Source organism: Erythrolamprus reginae, chromosome 3 (assembly GCF_031021105.1).
Source record: "Erythrolamprus reginae isolate rEryReg1 chromosome 3, rEryReg1.hap1, whole genome shotgun sequence".
Taxonomy (NCBI): domain Eukaryota; kingdom Metazoa; phylum Chordata; class Lepidosauria; order Squamata; family Dipsadidae; genus Erythrolamprus; species Erythrolamprus reginae.
This window is the reverse complement of record NC_091952.1, coordinates 233,541,493-233,554,299: the sequence shown is the minus strand read 5'-3', so window position 1 is coordinate 233,554,299 and position 12,807 is coordinate 233,541,493. Positions and strand designations below refer to the sequence as shown.

Here is a 12,807-nt window from a genome sequence, read left to right as displayed (position 1 = left end):
ACGGCCAAGGTGGAGAAACACTGCCCTAAGTCCTTCCCTCAGATTCCCTCCGCCTTTCCCGCACGCAGCGGGACTACATCTCCCAGAGTGCCCCGAGTGCTCCGCCCCGCTGCCTCATTCCCCCCAGCCCCCGTTTCCCCCTCCACCCGGTTCCTCGTCGCCTCGAGGGAGGCAGGAGGATGGATGGAGAAGACGCGTGGAGAAGGTACCCGCCGCAACAACAAGTGCCCGTCCGGGGCGGCCCGGTGGGAGTCAGCGGGGAGACGGGCAGCGACATCTTTTCTTTTTTTTGCTCCCGACGGCAAAGGTCCGTAAAAGAGGGCAGGGAAGGGGCCGGCCGGAGATGAAAAGGGACGGGAGTTTTATCACTACTTTCCTAAGAGACCCTCGGGGATGGTCTTTTCCCCTCCCACCCGGACCCGTTCAGGTCCATTTAAGCCCATCTAGTTTTGCTGGGAGGTTGACAGTAAAAAAATAAATAACAATAATAATGCACTGAAGTTAAAACAGCGAAAGCGGACGGGATTTATTACCCCGCGCGCTTAAGGCGAGGTTGGGGATGGCGTGGGTGGTGGGAATAGAGCGCATCTCAGGTGGAAAAAAACTGCGAAGCTTTGCAAAAGCGCCTCCGGATCAGCTTCCAAACGCGTCGGGGGAATGTTTTGACGCGCTCTTTGGATGGAGAGGTGTCAAATTCGCCCAGCCGGTTAGTTTTCCCCTTTTTCTCCCTTCCCCCCCCTCCCTCCATCCCAACAGGCGCATACTTTCTTTTTTTCAGGTGAGCCGCTTTGGTATGTATATATGCCTTGCTTCTTTTTCCCTTCTTGCCCTTGGAAGGAAAGCGGAGAGCTGCCCCTTTGAACCATCGTCTTAGAGGCGATTTCAGCTTTTTTGGGTTCTAGGAAGTGCCGCTCATTTATTTATTTATTTATTTATTTGTTTTGTCTAATACACAATAATACAAAATAATAATAGAGGATATATACGAATAGGATGTATCAAAGAGAGTATAGAAGAGAGATATAGGAGTAAAATATAACTAGAGAGAATAGCAGAAAATATAAGAGATAGAAGAGATATAATGGATAGAAGAGAAGATATAGGAGATATAGGAGAGACTATAGTGCCTACCATCCCCTGTCCTATAGTCAGGGGATAGTAGGCACTCTGGTGCACTTATGTACGCCCTTTACTGACCTCTTAGGAACCTGGTGAGGTCAACCGTAGATAGTCTAATGGTAAAGTGTTGGGGGTTAGGGGATGATACTACAGAGTCTGGTAGTGAGTTCTACGCTTCGACAACTCGATTGCTAAAGTCATATTTTTTACAGTCAAGTTTGGGGCGGTTAATATTAAGCTTGAATCTGTTGTGTGCTCTTGTGTTGTTGCGGTTGAAGCTGAAGTAATCATTGACAGGCAGGGAGTTGCAGCATATAATCTTGTGGGCAATACTTAGATCGTGTTTTTCAGGTGTTGTAGTTCTAAGGTTTCAAGATCCAGGATTGTAAGTCTTGATTATTTTATTTTTATTTTCCTTCCCTTCCTGGGATGCTCAGATTTCTACCAGAAGACACAGGTCCTGGGTGACTTTGAGCTGGGAGAGGGATTTGCTGGCTCCTTTTTGGATTAGATTTTTTTTTTTCACTTGAGTCTGTGAGAATGTGGTCAAGTTTGACTTTGCCCTTTTCGAATGGTGCATAAGTGCACCAGCATGCCTTCCATCCCCTGTCCTTAATGTTCTTCATTTTTTATAATTGCATGTATTTGAATATTATTATTTCTAATACTCTTTTTCAAATTTTAGCCTTTTCTAGTATCATGTATCTTAATATTATCATATTTTCACTTGACAAAAAAAATAAATAAATTTTGCAGGGGGATTTGATGGGTTTTGCCCTTTGAGTGCTGGAAGGTGAGGAAGGATCTGTGTTGGCTGAGCTTTCTTTTTTTTCTTTCTTTTTGCCCCAAAAAATTTGCAAAGGGTTATTTCTAAAAGCCGATTAGAGTTCCTAAATTGGTTTTAAGATAAGCAGAGTTTAGCTTTCGGGGACTGGTTAAAGCCTTCGCGTTGGCTGTTCCCCTTCTGCTTGCAGAAGCACTGGATAAAAATCAGGGTAATGGCTATAATCTCTATTGCAGTTCTCTCATGTTTCCCTTTGTCTCGCAACAGATCTACAGAATGAAGCTGCTTCTCCTCTTCCTATGGCAACCGCAGGCTGAAAAAAAGAAGAAGGCATCTCCAAGTAAATTTATTTAACTGAGTGGTGGTGGCTGAATCTGAAGTCAGCAAAATGGGAGCCAAAGGTCAGAAGTTGCAGGCAAAGTCCCCTTCACAATCACTGAGAGGGTAACCCGCTGCATTTGCCAAACCTACAGAGATGTAAATAGTGGGTTGGACTTGTGCTCTGAAGCACCCATGGCATGTATGGAGATCTTGCAAGTGGCCGGAGAGGGCTCTCCATCAGCTGAATGCCACGGTGTAGGTTGGAGCTTGCGCGCTACATCACGCCAGGGCCGGCTGGATGAAAGTGGCGCAAAGGATAGATTCCTAGTTATGACTGCTGAATGCTGTGAGCATCATTGTAAAGGTACTGAGCAGGAAGCCAAGGAAGAACTTGCTCAGCCTTCTTCTCTCGTCCTCCTTGAGGTATCCTCCTTCTCGCCAGAGATTACGACAGCCGGTCATTTCACCTGCTCCAACTTTTCAAAGGAAGAGAAGGAGGCCGCCACCAAGGAGGCCGCCACCAAGAATGCCTGTTGTTGTGAATCGGAGACGTCTTTTACCTGCGTGGACGAAAACACGAACCACCTAAATTACCCGGGGAGTCTCGTACATCATGGCTGTTGCCAGGACCAAGAGTATCTTCCCCATCCTGACCCTGACACAGAGATGCCTTCAGAATGGCCCTACGATCCACCTTCCTTAATTTCCGAGGAAGAAGATGATGTCAGCTCCGAAGCCACCGGTGGAAAATCTATTGATTACAGCTTCATCAGTGCTATCATGTTCTTGGTCGTTGGGATTTTGTTAGTCATCGTTTCCTATGTGGTACCCAGAGATGTAACTGTGGATCCCAGCACAGTGGCCGCACGGGAGATGGAGCGCCTAGAGAAGAAGAGTGCCCGGATTGGGGCTCACCTAGATCGGTGTGTAATTGCTGGGCTCTGTCTGTTGACCCTGGGTGGTGTTGTGTTGTCCAGTTTGCTGATGATGCAAATGTGGAAAGGAGAACTCTACAGGAGGAACCGATTTGCAACTTCCAAGGAGTCAGCAAAACTGTACGGATCTTTCAATTTCCGAGTGAAATCCTCTACAAGTGATAATATGGAATTATCACTCGTGGAAGAGGAAACTCTTGCTGTAACAAGTTAGCCTGGCCTTGAAGCAGCAAAAAAATGGGAGTAGGAGATAATTAGCAAAGGATCCTTAAAATAGCTGGCACTGATGTCAAAAGGCCCTTGGCCAACACGTTAAAGGACATTTTGTATTATAAAGATGTATAATGTCAAGCAGGGAAAAAGAAAAGAGATCACATTCAAAGTAGGTTCTACAGGTCGTCCGTTGGCTTCCAACCATTCATTTAGTCACCATTCAAAGTTACAAAAAGAAGTGATTTATGACTAATTTTTTCACTCAACTGTTGCCATATCCCCACGATTACATGATCAAAATTCAGGTGCTTGGCAACCGGCATGTATTTATGAATGTTGTACTATCCTGTTTTCTTGTGAATATTATTTGTGACCTTCCCAACAAGCAAAGTCAATGGGGGAAGTCAAGTTTGCTTAACAGTTGCACTGATGCATAACAACTGTGGCAAAAAAAAAAAAAAGGTTGTAAAAGAGGGCACAGCTCACTTAACAATTGCCTTGCTTGCCAACTTTTGTGGGCTCAATTGGGATCGTAACTCAAGGACTACCTGTGCTTTCTATAGAAAGCATATAGCTGTCTTAGCGTTCATAGAAACCAGCTTTGGTGAATTTCCAAGCATGTTAACTCTGAAGGAAGTTTTATTCAGAATTGTGATAGTCAATAGGGTGACACCACATTAAACGGACTACATCAGAGGTTCCCAACCAGTATTGAAGGTCAATACTGGTGTGAGTAGGGGTATGTGCTCATGGTTATGCTAGCGCCACATCCCAGTGTGACACCACAATTTTAGTGAGACTGCAGAGGGTGTGCTCGTGCACATGTGCATGCATTGGCTAACCACCCACATGACCCAGTGGCCAATAGGTCATGGCCTGGTGGTGGACTCTGGCCCACAGGTGTTCTGATTTCAGGCTGATTCATATAATACTTTGAATAAAGGAATTCTCAATACATCTCATTGTAAAACATATCCTCTTTATTTTCCCCTTTACATTTCAACTCTGCACACAGTTTTCTTTCTTCATCATTGTTATCTCACCAACTATGTAGATAAGCTTGGAAGGAACATGAAAGACATTCCATAAGTCATTCTAAAATTTATGGCTAATTAGGACTAGGCAGGAGTCATAAAAAACAAGTAATAAATCAGACATAATCTGTTACGCTTCGGAGCAAGTTCGGAACGCAGCCATTCTGTTTTGCAAGATTGAATGAATTCAGTGTCTCTTCCGTTTTACACCCGGGTGTGAAGTAATTCATTAATTAATTACTCTCTAATATCTCCTCCCTTTTTCTTCCCAGCGTTTCTTAAACCTTCTGAAACGTGCGTCCCTCTATATGTGATCTCTCCCATTTGAGTCACTTGAACTCATGTCTATGTCATTAGCTCCATTGTCTTCACTGACATTGCTAATTGTTGGCAGAGCAGGGAGATTTATGATCTCTAAATCCTACTCATCATCATCTGAATCTGAAAACTCCTCACACTGCCAGGGAATACATACAACACCAGGCGGTGATTCCCAGTCTATCTTATCAGACTGCAGCTGCTATTTCATTTACTTACCCTGTTTCCCCGATAGTAAGACACCCCCGATTGTAAGACGTATCGGGGGTTTCAGGGGGGTCGGCTAATATAAGCCGTACCCTGAAAGTAAGACATATGTCTTACTTTCAGGGAAATACGGGGGTATTGCCGCCTCCCTCTCATCTAGCTGCGCGCCGCCTCCTGCCCACGTCCGCACCGTCCCCCTCTCCATACGTCGCCGCGTCTGCCACCTCCCTCTGATCTTAATGAGCGCCGCCTCCTGCCCACTTCCACGCCGCCCCCCTCTCCATACGTCACCGCGCCGTCCCTTGCACTTGTCACTGCCGCCTCCTGCTTAAAATACGGTAATGCACACAGTATTAATCATACATCAGTAAAACATACACACTGGCATACTGGGGTATCATCTGCTGTTTTGTGGTGAATACAATACTGTTCAGGTTGTTAATAAATGTTAATTTTATGGTTAAAACAAAAAATTCGACAATTTTTTTCCAATATAAGACATACCCCAAAAGTAAGACATAGTGGGGCTTTTGGGGATAAAAAGAAAGTAAGACACTATCTTACTTTCGGGGAAACACGGTAGTTACGCATTCATAGGATTAATATTCCAACTTTTATCCATGACCAGCTTCTAATTTTTACCCACATAATCAGTCCCTTGTGGCTTGCATCAAATTCAGCAACAGAGTTTTCCATGATGGACTCGAACCTTGGGCCTCCTAAGCCTAGTCTAGCCCAATAGCCATTATACCCTGATGGCTACTCATGCAACCATCAGGCAGGTTTTCAAGGCCATGGGGGAATTGCATTTATTATGAGCTGCAAAGTCAGTTTCGTGGAACCACTTCAGGGCATTAGGGAAATGAAAATGCTGCTCTTGAATTTACATCTAGACCTGCTATTTCTGTTTCCCACACAATGATGCTCTGCTGAAGACATTGGAGGAAACGGATGTGAATAATTAGGCAAAATATTGTGAGTCTTGTTGGGTTGTTAGGATTCTAGCTGCTACTCTTGGGTGTTGTATTCTCTCAGTGGCCCTAATGCATTATATAGGTCCTCTTCAATTGCATAGTCGCCTCGAGAAGGGCGGCATAGAAATCAAACAAATAAACAAACAAACAAACAAACAAATAAATAAATAAAGTCTTAAATATATGCAGAGGCCATCCCTGATTAACTCCATATTATTGCAGAGCAAGCTGGGTTGTGTAGAAAGTCAAGAGTGGTTCTCTATTGTTCAGAAGACTGGGCATAAGATAATTCAAGTTGCAGGAACTCAAATTCTGATTGAATATTAGGAAACTAAATACCTAAGTATTAAAACAGTTGGAAATTAGAATCAGTTAGCCAGAGAAGTTCACTTAAATTCCAAACTAATGTTGGAGGGCTGATGGTAAGGTGGAATAGCGGCACTGTGGTCTCAGTCAGTCGTTCCAATTCTATGATTAGATGCCCAGGTTCAACATAGCAATCTTGGGCTGGTTCTTTTGCTGACTTTGATTGGATTGTCAGCCAAGCCTAGGTAGACAAGATCAGAAAAGGCTACAGGAAGATTAGAACTATACAGTGGTACCTCAAGATACGAACCCCTCGTCTTACGAACAACTCAAGATACGAACCCGGGGTTCAGAAAAAATTTGCCTCTTCTTACGAACTTTTTTCGTGTTATGAACGCCAAACCCGAACTTCCGGGTTTGGAGTTCGGAGGCTGCTGGGAAGCCGCGTGGCTGTTTTAAAAGGTGACAGCCGGGCTGGGGGGCTTCCCAGCAGCCTCCGAACGCCGAACGCGGAAGTTCGGGTTTGGCGTTCGGCTTCGGGAGGCTGCTGGGAAGCCCCCCAGGCCGGGTGTCACCTTTTAAAACAGCCGTGCGGCTTCCCAGCAGCCTCCGAACACTAAACCCGGAAGTTCGGGTTTGGCGTTCGTAACACGAAAAAAGTTCGTAACACGAAAAAAGTTCGTAAGAAAGTTCATAACTTTGTGAGCCTCCCCGAGTCTGCGGAGAGGGGCGGCATACAAATCTAAATAAATAAATAAAGAAGAGGCAATTTTTTTCTGAACCGTTCGGAGGCTGCTGGGAAGCTGCGCAGCTGTTTTAAAAGGTGACAGCCAGGCTGGGGGGCTTCCCAGCAACCCCCCCAGCCCAGCTGTGACCTTTTAAAACAGCTGCGCGGCTTCCCAGCCGTCTCCCGAAGCCGAACGCCAAACCCAAACTTCCGCGTTCGGCATTTGGAGACTGCTGGGAAGCCCCGCCGCCCGGCTGTCACCTTTTAAAACAGCCTGGGGGCTTCTCGGCGGCCTCCCGAACGCCGAACCCGGAAGTTCGGGTTTGGCATTCGGTGTTCGGGAGGTCGCTGAGAAGCCCCCAGGCTGTTTTAAAAGGTGACAGCCGGGCGGCAGCGGGTTTTTTGCGGGGGGGTTTTTTGGTTGCATGGATTAATTGACTTTACATTGTTTCTTATGGGAAACAATGTTTCGTCTTACGAACCTTTCATCTTACGAACCTCCCCCTGGAACCAATTAGGCTCGTAAGACGAGGTATGACTGTACTTTACTAGTAACTGGATATCTATGCTTCTCTACAAAACTATGTGATTGGGCTTGATAAATTGATAGTTAAAGCTTGAAAATTAATGAGTAGTTACAATCGGCCTTGATACATTGACACTTAAAGCTTGAAAATGTATGTAGAATGTGTAACTCCTTAGCATCAGACTGTGTTAATATAAGGCAACTAGCTGTTGGAATAGAGTTCTTTTCAGGTGGGGAGTGGGAGTGGAATGTCTAAATTCCCAGTCTGCAGGCTGGATGAGTCACATGTTGGCCACGCCTGGTTTAGCAAAGGGGTAATATCAGAGCATGTTAATATAAGGCAACTGGCAGTTAGAACAGAGTTCTTTTCAAGTGGGGAGAGGGAGTAGAAAGTCTAACTCCTTAGTATCAGAGCATTTTAATATAATACTGTATAAAAAATACTAATGATTTGCTTGTCATTTTGAAAAATCCTTTCATAGCGAGCACCTAGAAGCCAAGAGGAACATACATACCAAGGTTCAAGTTTTTAGGTGTTAGAGTTCTGGAGAATTCATGATGAGTGAATGATATTTGGCTTTTATATATACAGTATATGGATTAAGAGACAGTATGATAACATGATTTTGTAAGCCTGATTGTGCTATCCCTCCCCTTCCTTCCTATATTCCAGTGTATCAAAGAAGAGTTTGCTTGAGTCACTTCCAAATATTATCTTACTTCCCAGGACTTAAATAAAGTTTTTGCCCTTTGCATAGAGCAGGGGTCTCCAACATTAGCAACTTTAAGACTTGTGGACTTAAACTGCCAGAATTCTGGCAGTTTAAGTCCACAAGTCTTAAAGTTGCCAAGGTTGGAGATCCCTGGCCTAGATAATAGTTCTCACATATTTCTATCAAGGTGATTTCCCTTACTACGTAGGTGAATGTACCCAATTTGTATTGTATGTTCATTGAAATAAGCATGAAATGGAAAGCATGTTTTTTGTTTTGAACCTGGAGCAAACAGGTTGTTTCTTGGAAGTTCTGTCAGGTTTCTGGCTGGGATACTGTTTGGCAGAAAACCTGAAACTAATTAGAAGTTCCAAATTTCATCTGAAACAAAATCCAGACAAAACGTATAGGGCAAGTTGAACAAAGTTTATTTTATTTATTTATTTATTTTATTTATTTATTTATTTATTTATTTATTTGTCAAACATGTATAGCACAGTAGTAGTTTGTATAAACATAACATACCGGTAAGTAAAAAGTAACAATAAAAGAGGACAGTTGGACAGGGATGGTAGGCACAGTGGTGCCCTTACACAGACCTCTTAGAAATGGGAAGAGGTTGACTGTAGACAGTCCAAGGTTAAAGTTTTTGGGATTTGGGGGAAAAACCACAGAGTCAGTTAGTGCATTCCAGGCACTGATCACTCTATTGCTGAAGTTGTATTTTCTGCAGTCGAGTTTGGAGTGGTTTACATTTAGTTTGAATCTATTACATGCCCATGCATTGTTGCGGTTGAAGGTGAAGTAGTCATTAACAGGAAGGACATTTTGGTATATGATTTTATGAACTACATTTAGATCAAATCAGAGGCTATGTAGCTGTAAATTGCCTAATCCCAGTATTTCAAGTCTGGTAGAATAAAGTATTTTGTTGCGAGTGGAGGAGTGAAAGATTCTTCTTGTGAAATATTTCTGGATTCTCTCAATTGTATTAATGTCTGATATACATTGCAGGTTCCAGAAAGGTGAGCTGTATTCCAGAATTGGTCTAACAAATGTTTTGTAAGCTCTGGTTAGTAGTGTAATATTGCCAAAATTGTGGCAATGTTGTTACAGTGGGCTCTAGCACTTAGAGTCATCTACAAGTTTGTTTCCTCCAAGTTTGTATTTTGTATTCTGATTCTTTTTGCCAATGTACAAGACAGAGCATTTTTTGCTTGAGATTTGAAGTTGCCAGTTGTTTGACCATTCTGTTACATGTTCAAGGTCTTTTTGAAGGATAGCAGCATTGTCTATGGTAGTGAATAGTGTAACATCATAAGCAAAAAGAACACAGTTGCTTATAATATGGTCATAAAGATTGTTTATGTAGAGTATAAAGAATGTTGGTCCTAGAACACTGCCTTGAGGGACACCACTATTGACAGGAGCAGGATTTGATATGGCACTTCCAATTTTGACCACTTGTTGTCTGTTAGACAAGAACACGGTTATCCAATCATGTAGGGGTCCAAAGATGCCATAGGATTCTAGTTTCAGAAGTAGTTGTCATGTACTACTGAATCAAAGGCTTTACAAAAGTGTATGTAAATTGTGTCTATTGTTTTACCCTGATCAAGTTGAGTGGCCCATATGTTTTTGCAGTAAGAGTTGCAGATTACAGGATAATTTTTTTTCCTGAAACCAAATTGTTTGTTGAGAGTAGGTTATTAGTTTCTAAGTGGAGTATAACAGATTGGTTTATGATTGATTCCATGACTTTGCTGGTGATGAAATCCAAATAGACTGGGAGTCACTGCTCATAGTCACTCATGCCCTCATCACCTCGAGGCTCGTCTATTGTAATGCTCTCTACATGGGGCTACCTTTGAAAAGTGTTCGGAAACTTCAGATCGTGCAGAATGCAGCTGCAAGAGCTATCATGGGCTTTCCTAAATATGCCCATGTTACACCAACACTCCGCAGTCTGCATTGGTTGCCGATCAGTTTCCGGTCACAATTCAAAGTGTTGGTTATGACCTACAAAGCCCTTCATGGCATCGGACCAGAATATCTCCGGGACCGCCTTCTGCCGCACAAATCCCAGCGACCAGTTAGGTCTCACAGAGTTGGCCTTCTCCAGGTCCCGTCAACTAAACAATGTCATTTGGCAGGACCCAAGGGAAGAGTCTTCTCTCTGGTGGCCCCGACCGTTTGGAACTAACTCCCCCCAGATATCAGAGTTGCCCCCACCTTCCTTGCCTTTCGTAAGCTCCTTAAAACCCACCTCTGTCGTCAGGCATGGGGGAATTGAGACTTTCCCTTCCCCCTAGGCTTATAAAATTTATGCATGGTATGTCTGTATGTATGATTGGTTTCTTAAATTAACTTAAATATTAGATTTGCTTATATTGTCTTATTATTGTTGTTAGCCGCCCCGAGTCTACGGAGAGGGGGGCATACAAATCTGATAAATAAAAAATAGATAGGGCTATAATTTTCAACGTTACTTGGATCTCCTTTTTTGAAAATAGGGATGACTGTGGCTAGTGACCATAGGTTGGATAAGGAGCTAGTCCTGAAGGATTTTTTGAAAAATTATGCTTAGAGGTTCAGCAAAGGGTATGGAGAGCTTTTTTAAGAAGTATGCACATAGTCCATTAGATCCAATAGATAGAGATGGTTTTAGGTTGTGTAATGCCTTTCTAACATTCTTCTGTAAAATCTATTTGTGTTAGATCATTGAAGTTGATTGTGGTACAACTAGGAATGATTTTCCTCAATGTGGAGGAGGGGAGCATTTCCCCCTCCTCCACATTGCCCGTGCACTGATCCATCCACCAATCTTCTTGCTCTGCCTCTCCTTATGCTGTGCTTTAAGCCAAAGACATTTAACCCATAATGGTGATGGCAGTAAGGAAGGTAAGGAGAAGAGGGCAGGCAGACTAATTGAATATCAACATAGTCTTTGAAGTCAAAGACAGCTGTGCAACTATCCATCCAGTCCGCTTCCCATAATCCTATCAGTGCCTTCTCTGTTGTGGCCATTGCCATCCATTGCTTTGGCTCTATCCAACTCTAATACCCAAATATTTCTACCTAGATTATATATGTTGTGTTCTGCATACAAATGACTAGAAACTACCTGATTGATGCATATAGTAATTCATTTACAGAATAAAGAGCCAGTGATTAGACTGCAGTATTGCAGGCTAACTGTGCCACAGCCAGGAGTTTGATCCTGACCGAACTCAAGGTTGACTCCGTTGGTAAAATGAGAACTCAAATTGTTGGGGGTAATATTCTGACTGTGTAAACCGCTTAGAGAGGGCTGTAAAGCGTTATGAAGAGATAAATAGAAAATAGAATAACAGAATTGGAAGGGACCTTGGAGGTCTTCTAGTCTGCCCCTGGCTTAGGCAGTAAACCGTACACCACTTCAGACCAATGGTTATCCAATCTCTTCTTAAAAACTTCCAGTGTTGGAGCTTGAGTCTAAATAAGTCAGTGCTATTGCTATTACTATTTTGAACTGCTGGATTTAATAGCAAGGCATTATGTTTCAACTCCTACCCTCAAAACGTCGCTACAGAGCACTGCACACCAAGACAACTAGACACAAGAACAGTTTTTTTCCGAACGTCATCACTCTACTAAACAAATAATTCCCTCAACACTGTCAGACTTTCTACTAAATCTGCACTTCTATTCTACTAGTTTTTCTCATCATTCCTATCACCCATTTCCTCCCATGTTGACTGTATGACTAACTTGTTGCTTATATCCTAAGATTTTTATTAATATTGCTTCTTCATTGCTTATTTGACCCCTATGACAATCATTAAGTGTCGTACCACATGATTCTTGACAAATATATATTTTATTTTATGTACGCTGAGAACATATGCACCAAGACAAATTCCTTGTGTGTCCAATCACACTTGGCCAATAAAATCCTATTCTATTCTATTCTATTCTATTATGTGTTGAAGGTTAGGCTATTGGTTCATATCTAGACCAGACTTGATTTACTGTATGCTGTCATAATTCAAAATCGACAAGTCTGAACAAGAAAAAATTATGTAGGTCCTGAGAAAGTTTTTGATACGGTTTCTTGAAAAGTTTTTGAGGTTAGCTTCTTATAATTTTGGATTTTGGAGTGATGTGTTTTACTTAATTCTGAAATAATAGATGGTTATTTGTGGTGCCAGAGATAAGCTCACTAAACATGAATAATGGTAATAGCACCAGCTAATGTAGATCAGGACCCAGGGCTCAGGGGAATGAAGGAAATCTATTGAAGCTTTCTAAGTCCAGCTACTTGTCTTAGATCAGGCTATTTAACTGAACCGTGCAAATGTCATGCTATTAAAGTGTGCTGCTACTTAAAACAAAAGACATAAGCAGACGGTGGTATAATTAGTTTCATAATTCCAAAACACTTCATACTGGACCGTTTTCCAGGTGCCTCTGTGAGTTGGCTGGACAGTGATTTGGCAGTCAATAGATATTTGCATATTTCTAAAATTAAGTGTACCAACTCTCTTTAATTTAATAGAAGATACACATGGAAAAGGGGGCTTTGATGCCTCTGTAACCCTCTGGGGCATTCTTCTTGATCCTGGCAGCCTCTGAGCTTTTGGCTATGATT

General features: G+C 42.7%; 1 protein-coding gene across 1 annotated transcript; it reads left to right on the top strand.

Moving 5' to 3' along the window:
* The first annotated feature begins 218 nt into the window (after positions 1 to 218).
* TMEM74 (transmembrane protein 74) lies at positions 219 to 4,112 on the top strand. Its single transcript, XM_070749244.1, has 2 exons — positions 219 to 307; positions 2,171 to 4,112. Exon 2 carries the CDS (start codon positions 2,417 to 2,419, stop codon positions 3,371 to 3,373), a length of 957 nt encoding a protein of 318 aa, XP_070605345.1. The 5' UTR covers positions 219 to 307; positions 2,171 to 2,416; the 3' UTR covers positions 3,374 to 4,112.
* The last annotated feature ends 8,695 nt before the right edge of the window (positions 4,113 to 12,807 follow it).

Bases quoted from the DNA above. Each gene is read 5' to 3' on its own strand.
- TMEM74 (XM_070749244.1), top strand. From the start codon at position 2,417: ATGGCATGTATGGAGATCTTGCAAGTGGCCGGAGAGGGCTCTCCATCA.